Source organism: Schistocerca piceifrons, chromosome 6, assembly GCF_021461385.2.
Source record: "Schistocerca piceifrons isolate TAMUIC-IGC-003096 chromosome 6, iqSchPice1.1, whole genome shotgun sequence".
Classification (NCBI taxonomy): Eukaryota; Metazoa; Arthropoda; class Insecta; order Orthoptera; family Acrididae; genus Schistocerca; species Schistocerca piceifrons.
In genome coordinates, this window is record NC_060143.1 from 261,524,403 (window position 1) to 261,540,132 (window position 15,730).

The 15,730-nt window shown below is 41.7% G+C and overlaps 2 protein-coding genes across 4 annotated transcripts in view; one reads left to right on the top strand and one right to left on the bottom strand.

Moving 5' to 3' along the window:
* Positions 1 to 14,470, top strand: part of LOC124802893 (minichromosome maintenance domain-containing protein 2-like) — a 135,611-nt gene extending 121,141 nt beyond the window's left edge. Inside the window, exons 4-6 of the mRNA XM_047263953.1 lie at positions 10,598 to 10,725; positions 10,802 to 10,985; positions 12,778 to 14,470. Of these exons, the coding sequence (XP_047119909.1) occupies positions 10,598 to 10,725; positions 10,802 to 10,985; positions 12,778 to 12,876 (411 nt within the window). The 3' untranslated portion in view covers positions 12,877 to 14,470. The remainder of the gene's footprint in view (positions 1 to 10,597; positions 10,726 to 10,801; positions 10,986 to 12,777) is intronic.
* Positions 14,471 to 14,570: 100 nt separating this feature from the next.
* The window catches only part of LOC124802890 (phosphoglucomutase-2), a 144,674-nt gene continuing 143,514 nt past the window's right edge, over positions 14,571 to 15,730 (bottom strand). For all 3 annotated transcript variants that reach the window (XM_047263939.1, XM_047263940.1, XM_047263941.1), the window contains exon 11: positions 14,571 to 15,382. In XM_047263939.1, the coding sequence (XP_047119895.1) occupies positions 15,283 to 15,382 (100 nt within the window). In that variant the 3' untranslated portion in view covers positions 14,571 to 15,282. The remainder of the gene's footprint in view (positions 15,383 to 15,730) is intronic.

The window sequence follows — 15,730 nt, forward strand, 5'->3', positions numbered from 1 at the left end:
GTATGCTCGAGAGCTGATGGGGAATCTTTCATGACGATGAAGCCCAGCATATAGAGTACAAGTTCGGGGAGGTGGAGGGCTTGTCCAAAATGAGATCTGGGTCAGTCTTGATCAAAACAGCATCCTCTGTCCAGTCATGGGAGTTACTTGCTTGTGATAAGCTGGGGGATGTTTCTGTAACCATCACGCCCCATAAGAGCTTAAATATGGTCCAGGGTATCATATTTCACAGAGACCTTCTTTTGCAGTCCGACAATGAGCTGAGCACCAATTTAGAGCGGCGAGGTGTACATTTCATCCGGTGTGTGTCCACTGGGGTCCGAAGGATAATCAGGTTGCCACCGGTGCCTTCATCTTGGCCTTTGAGGGTGATACATTGCCTGAGAAGGTCAGGGTGATGGTGTACCGGTGTGATGTAAAACCCTATATCCCTCCGCCGATGCGGTGCTTTAAGTGCTGGAAGTTCAGTCGTATGTCTTCCTGCTGTACTTCCAGCATCAAATTCCGAGATTGCGGACGTCCATCACATCCCAATACTCCATGTGCCCCGCTTCCCATCTGTGTCAACTGCGAAGAGTACCATTTTCCTTGCTCGCCTGACTGCAGGATTCTCCAGAAAGAAAGGAAAATCATGAAGTAAAAGACCCTGGACGGACTGACCTACACTGAGACTAAGAGAAAATTTGAATGCCTGCATCCCGTGTATATGACATCGTCTGATGCCACCACCACAACAGTTCTGGCACCATCAGCTCCACCAACGCAGGTCATCTTTCAGAGCCGTAAGACTACACGTGCCCCCTTGATGGTGGGGGGCATTTCCCTCCCTGTTGCTCCTGCACCACCTACTTCGGGAGCAACACCCCCTCTCCCCCCCCCAACCACCGGGGATGTCCATCCCCACTTCTAAACTTCTAAGCCAGAGAAGCGTAAGTCTTCTTCAGCTTCTCTTGCTAGGAAGGGGTCCCTTGGGTCACTCCCTCTCCAGGTTTCTTCTAGTGGGAAAGATGACACCCCTCAGTGGCTAAAGAGCCCAAAAGTAGCTGGTCATAGGGCTTCACACTCATCCTCAGTCCCGGAGACTGAGCCAGTGAAGTCCTTCCAGCCAGGGAAACCCAAGGAGAAGTAAGAGAAATCCAAAAAGAAAACCTCTAAGACCAAGGAAGTAGTGGTGGCAGCCACACCACTGCTACCTACAAACTCTGCGGCTGAGGATGGGGTGGAGATTTTGGCGTCCGCTGAGGACCTAGATCTCTCCGGACCCTCAGACACGATGGATATAGACTGCTCAGGCATTAAATCAGTGGCAGCATGTGACTCTGAGGCGTAAACTGCCTCATTGAATGTTCCATGCCTTCCCAGTCTCACGATGTAATCCTCCAGTGGAATTGTGGTGTTTTTTTCCACCGCCTGGCTGAGCTACGGCAACGGTTAAGCTTTACACTTGCTATCTGCATTGCCCTCCTGGAAACCTGGTTCCTGGCAATGCGGTCCCCTGCCCTCCGCGGCTGTAAGGGATATTACAGGAACCGTAGTAACTATAATCGAGTGTCAAGTGGAGGTTGCGTTTATGTCCTAAACTCCGTCTGTAGAGAACATGTGCCCCTTCCAACCCCTCTTGAAGCTGTGGCTATCAAAATAAGGACGACACAGAAAATAACCATCTGCAATGTATATCTTCCTCCAGATGGTGCAGTACCCCTGAATGTATTAGCTGTACTGATTGATCAACTCCCTAAACCTTTCCTACTTCTGGGAGATTTTAATGCCCATAACCCCTTGTTGGGTGGTACCATGCGACCTGGTTGAGACAGAGATGTCGAAACTTTACTGTCGCAAACCGATGCAAACACGATTGCCGAGCACTTCGCTCGAGCCTCTGTGTCGGAGAATTACCCCCAGCCTTTCGCAGTCAAACAGCAGCTGGGAGGGAATGTCCTCTCATTCACTACACACTGCAGTGAATCCTATAACGCCCCATTTACAGAGTGGGAGCTCCTCAGTGCCCTTGCACATTGCCCCGACACAGCTCCTGGGCCTGATCACATCCACAGCCAGATGATTAAACATATCTCATCTGACTACAAGCGACATCTTCTCGTCATCTTCAACTGGATCTGGTATGATGGCGTTTTTCCATCACAATGGCACGAGAGCACCATTATTCTGGTGCTCAAACCCGGTAAAAACCTGCTTGATGTGGATAGCTATAGGCCCATCAGCCTCACCAACATTCTTTGTAAGCTGCTGGAACGTATGGTATGTCAGCTGTTGGGTTGGGTCTTGGAGTCACGTGGCTTGCTGGCTCCATGTCAGGGCGGCTTCCGCCAGGGTCGCTCTACCACTGATAATCTTGTGTCCATCGAGTATGCCATCTGAACAGCCTTTTCCAGACGGCAACACCTGAATGCCCTTTTTTTTACTTATGTAAAGCATACGACACAACTTGGTGACGACATATCCTTGCCACACTCTATGAGTGGGGTCTCCAGGGACCACTCCCAATTTTTATCCAAAGCTTCCTGTCGCTCTGTACTTTCCATGTCCAAGCTGGTGATTCCCATAGTTCCATCCATATCCAGGAGAATGGAGTCCCACAGAGCTCTGTATTGAGTGTCTCTCTATTTTTAGTGGCCATTAACGGTCTAGCAGCGGCTATCGGGCCCTCCGTCTCACCTTCTCTGTATGCAGATGACTTCTGCATTTCGTACTGTTGTTGCTGAGCGTCACCTCCAGGGAGCTATCCACAAGGTGCAGTCATGGGCTCTAGCCTACAGCTTCCAGTTTTCAGCCGCAAAGTTGCATGTCATGCACTTCTGTCAGGGTCGTACCATTCATCCAGAACCCGCACTTTACCTTAATGACGATCCACTCACTGTAGTGGAGACATATCAATTCCTAGGACTAGTTCTTGACACTCGATTGACTTGTCTCCCTCATCATCGTCAGCTTAAGCAGAAGTGCTGGCAGCACCTCAATGCCCTCCATTGCCTGAGCAAAACCAATTGGGGTGCCGATCACTGTACGCTGCTGCAGCTCTACAGAGCCCTTGTCCAATCCCGAATTGACTATGGGAGTGTGGTTTATGGTTCAGCAGCACCTTCAGCATTGCATTTACTCGACCCTGTGCAACACTGTGGGGTTCGATTAGCGACAGGAGCATTTAGGATGAGTCCAGTGACCAGCGTACTGGTGGAGGCTAGTGTTCCTCCACTGCAGATCAGATGTGCGCAACTGCTCACCAGTTACACAGCACACATTCATAGTTTCCCTGAGCATCCGAATTATCGTCTCCTTTTCCCTCCTGCAGCAGTCCATCTCCCGCATTGGCGGCCCAGATTGGGGCTAATGATTGAGGCTCATGTGTGGTCCCTTCTCTCCGAACTGGAGTCCTTCCCTTTACCACCTCTACTTGCGGTCCATTCACGTACACCTCCATGGAGTACGCCTCGGCTGCAGCTTTGTCTGGACCTTTTGCATGGCCCTAAGGACTCCGTTAACCCCGCCACCCTCTGCTGTCACTTCCTCTCGATTCTTGGTGTGTTCCGGGGCTCGGAAGTGGTTTACACTGAAGGCTCAATGGCTGATGGTCACTTAGGCTTCACACATGTTCATGGAGGACATATTGAGCAGCACTCCTTGCCAGATGGCTGCAGTGTTTTCACTGCAGAGATGGCGGCCATATCTTGTGCTCTTGAGTACATCCGCTCATGCCCTGGTGAGTAATTTCTCTTGTGTTCTGACTCATTGAGCAGCCTACAAGGTATCGACCAGTGCTACCCTAACCACCCTCTGGTAGCATCCATTCAGGAGTCCATCTATGCCCTGGAACAGTCCTACCATTCCATGGTGTTTGCGTGGACCCCAGGACACATCAGAATCACCAGCAATGAACTTGCCGACAGGCTGGCCAAACAGGCGATGCGGAAACCGCTTCTAGAGATAGGCATCTCCGAAGCTGACCTGCATTCTGTCTTACACTGCAGGGTTTTCCAGCTTTGGGAGATGGAATGGCATAACAGTACGCACAACAAACTGCATGTTATTAAGGAGATTATGAATGTATGGAAGTCTTCCCTGCAGGCCTCTCGCAGGGAATCAGTTGTCCTCTGCCGGCTCCGCATTGGCCATACGTGGCTAACGCAGGGTTACCTACTCCATCGTGAGGACCCACCTCAGTGTCACTGTGGCTGCCAAATTACAGTTGTCCACCTCTTGCTGGACTGCCCATTTTTAGCCGCTCTGCGGCAGACTTTTAACTTTCCCAGCACCCTGCTTTCGCTGTTGGACAACAATGCCTCCACAGCAGCTTTAGTTTCACATTCTATTCGTCAGATTGGGTTTTATACTTCTATGTAGTTTTTAGCACATACCCTTTGTCCCTCTGTGTCCTCCACTCTAATGCTTTTAGGGGAGAAGTTTTAATGTGTTCCAGAATGGCTGGCTTTCCCTTTTTATTCTCGTGGTTGGCCAGCCACTGTAATCTGCTTTCATGTTTTACTCTCTTCTGTTTATAGCGTCTCTCTGTTGTTTTCTTGTCCTCTTTTGTTCCTTTCAGTGATCGTTGCCTTCCCTTCGTTCTTGTGACTTTTCCTTTCTTTCCGTTTTGTGTCATATGTTTTCTCCATTTTATTTTCAAACTTGTGGCATTGTTTTATTAGGAACAAGGAACTGATGACCTAGTAGTTTGGTCCCTTCTCCCACCTTTAAACCAACCAACCAACCAACCAACCAACCAACCATGGTGGCAGATCTGGTGCTTTGGCAGGTCATATGCAAGATGCAACTCGGGTGGTCCAACTGTTCGCAGAAGCAGGTATTGGACCTGCTTCAGAATTATGAGGGTGGTTTGATACTCCGGTGAAAAAGCAAGAACAAATGTCTTTTTCATAGACAACTAACCTTATTTCTTGACATTGTTTCCTTTAAGGGATATATACCTGGTTCAGCAGGCCTTCACCTTTTTCATATCACTAGAAAAACTTGTTCTGTCAAACTCCACAAACTACTCATTGACTGCAACTATCACTTCCTTATTTGATGAAATTTCTTCGTAGCAAGTCAAAGTTTCAGTTTAGAGAACATGAAGAAGTTGCTAGGGGCTAAGTCTGGTGAACTGTGTGGATGAGAAACCAATTCAAAGCCCAATTCATGCATTTTCACCATTGTTATCACTGGTGTATGGAATGGTGCTATATCTTGATGAAGGAGCAGTTTTTTGCAAGCCACTCTTGATCCACTTTCAATCAATTCAAGTTTGAAACAATCCAGCAATGAAGCCTATTAGGGTCCAGTCATGGTTCTGCCTTTTACCAAGTAATCTACGAGGATTATTCCTTGGGAATTCCAAAAAAAAAACAGTGGCCATCACCCTACCAGCTGATAAAATGATAGTTGTGTTCTTCAGTGCTCTTTCATCAGATCTTGTCAATTGTTTTAACCACCATTTTGACTCTGGTGTGTAATGATGGAACCAGGTTTCATCAATAGTGTAAGCGTACAAGCTGTGGCGGGAGTTCAGAGCGGCAGTTTCCCGCCGCAGAGCACATGGCTAGTGGTTACTAAGGAGCCATGGTGAGTGGCTAGAGAGAGAGAGAGAGAGAGAGAGAGAGAGAGAGAGAGAGAGAGAGAGAGAGAGAGAGAGGGGGGGGGGGGGGGGGCAGACCTAAGAGTGACATGGAGGTGCGAGTTGGCACTCATGGACAGAAAAATAAGTAAAACTAAATTATCTAGACGTACCACAAAAATATTAAATAGTTTAAAAGTTATTGTCATCTTCAAAACTGTAAATTTATGAAAGTTCAAAAGCTCATATCTCGGCAATGCTTTGGCCAATTAATAGGAACAAAGTGTCTACAGATGCGGCTAGTAGAGCTGCATCGAGCAGTCACAGCCAATTTAGCAAAACATGTACCATTTTTGAATGAGAGGTCGGAGTATGGGATTTGACTGAGAGAAATTCTGTTTTTGGTAATAAATTTGAAGCGATGAAACTAGAGGCAGCATTCTAAAGTTTAAAGAGTAGATAAGTAATTAAGTATGTATTTTTATTTGCTTATTTATGTTTAGCATTAAAAATCTGGAGAAAGCAAAATCGTGCCACAAGAACATTATTTGTGAAAAAATAGTGGCAGATACAAAAAAAAAAAAAAAAAAAATCGACTTTAAATTGTTATTGTCCTGAAAATTTCCATATTTTTCAATATATCATATGTGTTTTTGTGTTTAGTTTTAGAATATTCATAACCTTTGTCACATATTGTTTTGAGTTACACAGTCATTTCAAGGGTGCATAGGGTGGTCATCTTTGAGGGCAGTTGGTTCTGAGTGATGCTAAGAGCCGGACATGCCGCGCGTCTGGGGGTAGTAGTGGGTTGGCAGCCACGTTCAGGGACTAGTATGTATGTAGCAACGTTCAAAAACAATCGAGTGGAGTGCAATATAGTGGTTTAGGACAGCAGACAACAGTGTATTTTGTGAACAGACTGTCGAGTGCCATGATCATAACATAGGAATTTTATAGTGCAGTGTTGTAGCGTCAGTTATTAAAGGCTGCCTTTATGTAAAAGCCCCTCAGACCGCATTTTAAGTGTTTATTGAATATATTGAAGACAAATAAACTACTTGTTCAAATTACAAATCAACATGAGTGACTCAGTATTTTAAGTTTCACCACAATACCTGCCGGCATTGTTTTGTTCTATTTTATTTCAACTTAAAAATTGAGTTTACAACAGGTGTGAGCTGGCACCCGTACGATGAAAAACATAGCCAAACATTCAGACCAGCCACATCTGTGGGCTGCTCAATTAAGCTGAGTGTAACACATATATATATTTTCATGCCATAGGACGTGGGGGTCTAGAGCTAATTATTCAAGCTACAGTGCATAGTGCCCAGTACAGTCGTAACGGTCACAAACTGGCACAAAAAGTCTTGCAGATTGTGACTGGACATCACCCAACATTACATTGAAATTTTGTTCTGGATGAACGTTTGGGTGACTGGGAGCAATCACGACACCCACCTTACACACAGCTTCTTCACAGTCAATCCTCCAAGCAAGACATTATGCTTTCACTCAGTTGAGATGCCTACAGTCTCATCAATCTCACATATTTTTATTCTGTGGGCTTACATTACCATACAATGGATTTTGTCAATGGTTTCCTTTGTGGTAACATAAATTGGACAGCTAATGCGTTTTGATTTGCGTAACAGTCACGTGCTTCAAATGAAAATATTTAAATACACCACAAAACTTTGTTTTCTCCATTTTCGGTTGCAGCTGACACACTGAACAATTCAAACAGCTGTCACCAATGAACTGTATGCTGTACTTTGTTGAAATTCTTTGTACAATCCTTGGAATAATCAAGCTTACTAACCATGAAGGCACAACAAAAGTGCTCCAGTCTTTAATGGAAAGGTTCATTTCCCAAATTGGGTATCCAGTGTATTGGCAGTGAGAGGACCTCCATTTTACAACAGGGTCACTGGGGTATCTCTCACACAAAAACTGTTGGCACATCACCATGCGTTTTGGTCAAGTATCGAACAGGAGGTGGAACACCTTGTCATGGCCTGCTGCAAGTGTTTTTGTGAGCAGCCGGCACCACACTATGTTTTTTGACCGTGTTCAGTCCTTGCACAGCCTTGGGAAAAAGAGTCAAAATTGATTTTGCTGGTTCTTTTATAATCAGTTTCTGGTTGTTGGCAACTGATGTTTTTTCTAGTTTTCCTTATGTCATTCATTGTCAGTCTGTGACAGTAGACATGACCGTCAAGGCCCTGACGAAGATATTCTCTGTAGAAGGCTTATCCTGCACCCTGGTTTTGGACAATGGGCCTCAGTTCATTGGGCAATCTTTAAAGGACTTTGGTACACACAATGGCATTCACCAAATCAAGGTGCCTCCCTTCCATTGGTTGCAAAACAATAAAGCAGAATGCCTCGTCCAAACGTTTAAGATGCAGATGCGCAAGTACATAGAAGATTTTCCAGCCAAGGAGGCTCTCACATTTTTTTAAGATTTCACAGAATGAATCTCCTGCAAGCCATCAGCTGCAGACACTGCTCAACCACCCACACAGTACCAGATTCATTGTCATTCGCACCCAGCACACCAGTCTGGGCCAGGGTGTATGGACAGTGCCCTCACTGGATTTCAGCTGTTTTACAAAGCCAGTGCGGTCATCGAGTCTTCATGGTTTGCACCACAGATCAACTCGTGGCATGTCACCAGAACCAGTTGCATCCCAGGGTGGGTGCAGGAGCCCCTTCTCGAGCCATCGGTCTGATGCATTGTTTTCTGTTGGTCCTTGCCACTCCAGGGGTTGAGCAGGCTGGGCTGTTACCACCTATTCCAGCAGTCAGCACTGACTGCAGATTTGCTTCCTGGACACTGATGGTGTGATGGGTCTGCTCCCTATGTTGCTGGTCCAGTCCAGTGGGCACCATGGGGTCTAGAGACTGCAGGGGTGTGTTTGCACCACTCACTTTCATCATAGGCACCAGACAGATTGGGAACTTCTTCCACCTTTGACTACCAACCCCAACACCGCCATCGATGTCTCATCAGTTACGACATGTGGACGGCGACACCTGGTCTTTCCCCCTCATAACGAAGGAGTAGTGTAGTAACTTGCCAGTTATTACACCTACCAGCAGGCCATTAGACCACTACGGCAAGCTTAGCACGCACCAGCATTCACACAGTGCACCTGCAACTACCTGAGGCAGCCCAGTCATCAACCACTGTCACCTGGTCTGCCATGCACATGCAGCATTACAGCAGTGGTACCTGAAGAAGAGAGCATCTTCATAAGGACATGCACGAGACTCCAGGCCATTAGCTGTTAATGTTTTCAATACATGTCCACTCCTTGCATTGTTTTCTTGATGAGGTCTCTCCATGACCCAATACATTTGTATTCCTTTTATGGCCTTACGTTCCCATGTGTTCTAGTTGAAACAAAACTGGAAAAGATACTGCAGGGTACATTAATAGAGAGAATAAAAAACAAAAGATAGATAATGTGCAATTCTCAGGCAGTTCAGATTCTTTCTAAATTTTTGTTGACACCTATAAGGTCTCAAGTCAGTCACATATCGCATTTTTCGTACCCTCTTGCTATTCTGTATAATCTGTCTGTACCTTCTGTGATTACCAGCACTGTCTGAAAAAAGTCAAGTAAATACAATTGTATAACATATTCGTCTCTTTGCTTTATTGCAGTTGTTACATTAAATATAGTGAGAGAAGTTGGTTTTCCTAGACAAGAGAACTCTGTACCTATTTGAATGGCTGGTCATTAGTTGTTTAAGAGCAAAACAAATACACCATCACCACAAGAAATGCCTTTCGCTCTATCAAATTGTACCAGTTAAATCAATAATGATAGAATATATATTGTGTTTGTACAGATTTAAATTTTTTAATAAGTTAGCAACACCACATTGATGTATGGAACAAACAGCCACATAGTTGACCATTGAAATAAATTGTGGTGTGCTAATATGATAATTAAAATAACAATTATAATGTGGTGGATGTGAAGACAATGATTGACCTGAGACTGAGGCCAGGATGATTATGGGAGGGACGGATATTTTGTAAGGATACCTTCCATCTGCGTAGTTCAGAGAAGCTAGTGATGAAGGGAAGGATCCAGATGGCTCAGGCTGTGAAGCAACCATTGAAACTGAACATGTGGCGGTCAGGAGCATGTTTTACCACCGGGCGGTCAACTTTGTTCTTGACAACACTTTGACGACAGCCATACATGCTGGTGGACAGTTGGTTGGTAATCATACAAACAGAAAAAGCTGGGCAGTGTTTGCAGCAGAATTGGTATATGACATGGCTCCTTTTATAGGTGGCTTTGATAGGGTAGGATAAGCCTGTGACAGGACTGGAGTAGGAGATGCTGGATGGGTGGATTTGGCAGGTCTTGCACCTTGGTATGCCACAGGTATATGATCTCTGTGGCAAAGAGTTGTGAGTAGGAGTGACATAAGGATGGATTAGGATGTTGTGTAGGTTTGATGGCTGATGGAACTCTGGTTTAGGAGGGGTGGGAACGATCTCATATAGGAGGTCCCCCTTTTCTGGGCAAGATGATAGATAATCAAAGTCCTTGTGAAAGATATGGTTCAGTTGTTCCAGTCTGTGGTGATCCCGAGTGATGAAGGGTGCGCTTCTTTGTGGACAATTCTTGCGGGTGATGGGTGGTGGGAGGATTGTGGGTGTGTGACAATATGGTATGGGAAATTGATTGTGGACTGTTTTTTGTTTTTTTTTTTTAATTTTTTTTTTTTTTTTTTGGGGGGGGGGGGGTTAGTTGCCAAAGACTGTGTGTGTGTGTGTGTGTGTGTGTGTGTGTGTGTGTGGTCTGTTTTTGATGAAGGTCATACTGGCTGAAAGCTAATTTGTGACAGTCTTTTTGTTGTGTCTACTTGCAACTCAGCACCTTTTCACAATATTGTTACATTCCAACCTGGATTTCCCATTGTTTGATTTTAACTAATGACTGTATCATCTCTAAACAACAGATTCATGGTGGGACAAAAGAGTAATGTTTACTTCATTTGCAGTTTCTGCGGATTGTCTCAACAAAAAATCTAGTTCTTAAAGAAGAAGCCAGACAACTTATATGCAGTTATTTTGTGGCCTGTCGCAGAGTAAGACCTGACTGTCTTCCTGTTGGTGCAATAGAAACAATGTACGTATTTATGCTGGACAACTGGACAATGTGCAGCCTGCAGATAAGCCTGACAAACTCTGTCTGTCAATTTCAGCACAGCACTGTCTGAAGGGCACGCAAGATTGTCGATGAAAAGTGAAGTATGCTATGAAGATGTTTTGCCTGTTCTAAGACTCTATGAGGAATCTCTGTATGCAATATTTGGGAACTCTTTTGTATCTCCTCCACCAATTGCAAGGCAAAGTGGACTTACTTCAATGAAATCTTTAATTATGCAGGTAACAAAAATTTTAATTTACTTAGGCAATATATTTTTTAAAAGATTAAAAGCTATTTAACAAGCAATATACTCTATCTTTTTAACTGCTGTGAATGTAACTTTCTACATATGTTTCGTACAATGAACAATTGACTGAATAGTAGAGGCATTGAGTTGTTACCAGATGCACAAATAAGTTTGGAAACTTCACTAGGTTTTGGATGAATCCTTTTTTGGGTGAGAGAGAGAGAGAGAGAGAGAGAGAGAGAGAGAGAGAGAGAGAGAGAGTGAGAGAGGGGGGGGGGGCAGGGATGGGGGGGTCGAGTGCATGGTGTACTTAAGCTAAAAAAAAGCATTTGTCTGAAAGCTAGTGAAGTTTTCACTCTTACTTAAGAGTCTGGTGATGACTCAATACCTCTAATATTTGGTTCATTGTTACATTTACGAATAAACCATGAGGGTAGTCTGAAAAGTAAGAAACACATGCTTGTAAGGCACAAACAAAAACGATTAGGAAGATCGGGAAAAAAGTACATTAAAGTACAATTCTTAACTTTCAAAATCATATATTTATTTTTCAACAACGTCACTGTTGAGACAAACACATTTCTCTGAATGTGTAACAAGTTTTTTCATTACATCACTGAAAAATTCTTCTGATTTTTCTCGAATCCAAGACTTAAGTGCTGCCTTCACCTCACCATCTAAGGTATCATGGTTACCCTTGAGTTGTCTCGGGAGTAGATGCAAAAAATAAAAATTAGGTGGCACAAGACTGGGGGAGTAATTAGAGTATGGAATACTTCAAACTTCAGGTTTCACTGAGCCTCCTCAGCTGCATGTAAGGCATTTGGACAAGTATTGTCATGTCACAAGATTACTGGCACCAAGCTGCCTGTGACTCAACATCAGAGTTGTTCTAGAGTCTATCTACTGAGGAGAATTAAGCATTGCCCCTTGTACCAGATAATCAGTCACATAAACTCAGTGAGCATCCCAAAACATAATCAAAAGAGTTTTTTTTATGTTTCAATTGATGAGAAGACAGATGTCGATATTCAGCGCTCTGTCTTTTGTCTTCTGGATCATAATGACAGAACCATGACTGTCCACCATCACAGTATTCAAAATGAAGTTGTCTCCTCCATCACAGCAGCACTATAAAAGTTGCTTGCAGCTTTCCAATCAAAGCTGTTTTTTCTTGCCTATGAGACAGTGTGATACCCATTGTGCACAGATTTTAGGGTATACTAATTCTTTGCTATAAAGCAGACACATTCCTTGGATATTCCAGTATGGTTTGTGATACACTTTAGTGATTCGCTGGTCATTTTGAAGCAAATTTTCAACAAGTTTGGGATGATTATCATTTTTTGTGGCAGTGATTGGACATCTGCTGGGCATTTCATCAACAATCACAGCTTTTTTTAGGCTAACAACCACAAAATTTTCTTTCCGATTTACAGTACACCATTCAACAGCGTTGTCACTATAAACAGCCTTTAAATGATAATGTATCTCACTAGGGGTCACTTTTACAGCAGTTAAAAATGGATAAAAGCATCCTGCTTAACTTGCATTAATGCAGCACTAGAACACAACTCCATACTTCCGCTGCTCAAAAGACACTGGGATGACAACAACACATTCAGATTATGCATGCATATGGAGGAAGTTACCGTCCACTTGCCATCTGGTGCATTTCTCCAGGTCAGTAAGGTTCAAGCATATGTGCATTACTTTTCAGTCTACCCTTGTGTGTACATTCTGCCTCAACTTTCCTACCATATTAACAGTCTTTTTTTTTCCAGACAAAGACTGAGATGGAACATTTTTCAGCCTGGATAATTAACTACATCAAATCTGTAATTGGAGTACATCCCTTTCAGTATTGCAATGCTGAAGAATAATACAGCTTATCAAATTTGTAATTTATTGTCTTGTCACAAACTACTATCAGTTACATGGTAGACAGGCACAATTTCTTACTGAATTAACAAATGGTTTAAATATGTTCTATTCTGCCAAATCCTGCCTCAATTGTCAGTTTTTAAAGAAAGGCAGTAATTTCTGCCACAAGAATGTTACTGCTATCACTTAAATTAGTATCATATGTGAAATGATATATTTTGTAAGCTTCAAGCACTAATGGGAATGAGGGGCTAGAAATTTGTTCAAGTAACCAAATCAAACGAACAGTTTTTACACATACCTGTTAGGACAAATTTCCAGAAAAGTGAGTGTGGTTATTATTTTGATATCAAAAGATGCAACAGATCTTTTTAAAATATCATTTGAGTATCTTCCACTTCAAAATTTATCTACAAAAATATTTTTAATGTAAAACAATACTGAATAAATCTGTACATCAGTATGACCAAGCAACAACAGAATCCACACATCAAATAAGTGTGAAAGTTAAATATTATTGTACTACCTATAATGTCTGCAGTGAATAAAATTTGTCACTTGGGTTCAGCATCCTTTTAGTCTATAGGCTCACATCTGTATTCTTAAGAATACTAACAGTAAGTTTTAGGAACAGTTTTAATATTGAGCACAGAGAATAGGTTATGTTATATTGCCATCAAGCAGAATCAGTTGGAAAAATAGCACAGACGTTGGTTCCCAAAGAAATATTAAACACAAAGCAAACATAACAAGTAACTGCTAGTGTGTTTTCAGCTTAATTACAGATGACTTAAGCAACAAGCAATTGGGATGGGCAATTGAAAGTAATAAGTATGTTAGAATTTTATTTTATTTCCTTGTAAAATATTTGGTTGTATACCACTTTTTTAAACAACTATGTACAGATTACAATACATGAAACTTCTAAATAAATTGAGCAGAAAAAAATGAAGTATTTTAATAAACAGTTTTTAAATCTCCTCCTGTCAGTTTACATGAGAACACAGAAAAAGATGACTAGATCTGATGAGACCATGCAGTACCCTTGTATAAGAAACTAATGTTAAGTAGTTTCATGAACTGATACACTGATATAGTATTCAGAAAACAAAATGTACCATTATTTAATTATTACTAAGATTGAGATTCAAATATTAAATAAGACACCTGGAAACAATGCAGTTACAGGTGTGGAGGAAGTGCTCTCTCTCAGCACTGTGCTAATAAAATAAACAAACTTCCACTTCGGCAGATTTCTTTGTAATTATGTAATACTCTTCGAAACTTTCACACTATGTACACAGTAAAAATGAGGGATACAGGTAACCATTTATACTTTCAGATGACATCATTTTGCGTAGAATGTGATAATATACAATATTTCTGTTTGTTCTCATGTAATTTGTGCAGGTATTACTCTTCGAAACTTTCACACTATGTACGCAGTAAAAATGAGGGATACAGGAAACCATTTATACTTTCAGATAACATCATTTTGCGTAGAATGTGATAATATACAATATTTCTGTTTGTTCTCATGTAATTTGTGCAGGATTCAGTTTCTGAATTGTGCTTCATTCTAAGACTAATGAAATCACCTAATTTTGAACTAAAACAAATATTTCCTAAAATTGTTGGAATGTAATAGTTTTATATGATTGAGCACCAATGCATAAATGAAAATTTGTGCAGGTTAAGTTTTCAGTAACTTTTATTGTAAACACTGATCCATCTTGTCTGAAAGTCTGACCATCCCTGAATGAGAGACTGCTTGTAACTAAAATGTGGACATTTTTTAATAGCAATAAAAAAGAAGTAGTAACATAATACAGTGCTGTTTTTAACAGTTAATTAACAACAGGTTAACAGTCTCTTGTGGGAATTACTTACCCAAATGATACAAAGTTTCAGCAACTAACCATGCATCATGATCAGCAAAATCTTTAACAGGAATCCTATTCTCAATAATGTTATTAGCTGTATGAACCACCAGTCACAAATCAGTCAAATTCTGGAAACAATTTGTTCCTGACTCCATCAATTATTACAAACAATCAACACAAAAACAAGAAAATTTGGAAATTAAATCATTTTTTCCACCAAATGTTTGAACTGCATACTACGAATTCTTAACTTACATATTTGATGTATAAATACAGGAACTTCAGAATCTTCGCAGTACACAGTAAATGAGAAGCTGGCTAGCATACTGTGGAACCTTAGTTTTGAGACACTGTATCCTCCTCATGAAAATGCCCTTGTTCAAATATCTTCCAATATTCAATAGTATGAGGGAACATATTATTAACAACCCAGAAAATGAAATGAATGAATGTACAAACTTTGCGTAAATACAAGTACATTTGTAATTTTACATGTGAAGACAATACAGTTATTACATGTTTTTATTGCCTTGGGATGAGCCCATTAACTTCTGGTTGCAGAAATTCTTCAATAATGCCTTTGATCATATCTTCTAAGGTATCTTTGAGTACTTCAATATTCCTGCACAGAGATGAAAGGGAAAAATAGTTATGTTGTTAATAATGCAAAACAGTATTTTATTGATACATAAATAAATTACTGTTTGATATACCACAGAGATGAAAAATAATGAAACCATAAGTAGACAACTAAATGAGAACAATTTTAGAACACAGAGAGAAAAAAAAAGATACCCTACATTGTAACCTTATCATCATGGATATTATTTTAATACAGCAAAATTATCAATGTTGAAACAACTATATAGACCCACTAGAAGTTGCCAATTAGACAGCTATAGCACAAACTGTCATAGAAGGTCAATGTACGTAAATATACTTCAGCAACTGGTGCTTCATAAAGAACTCA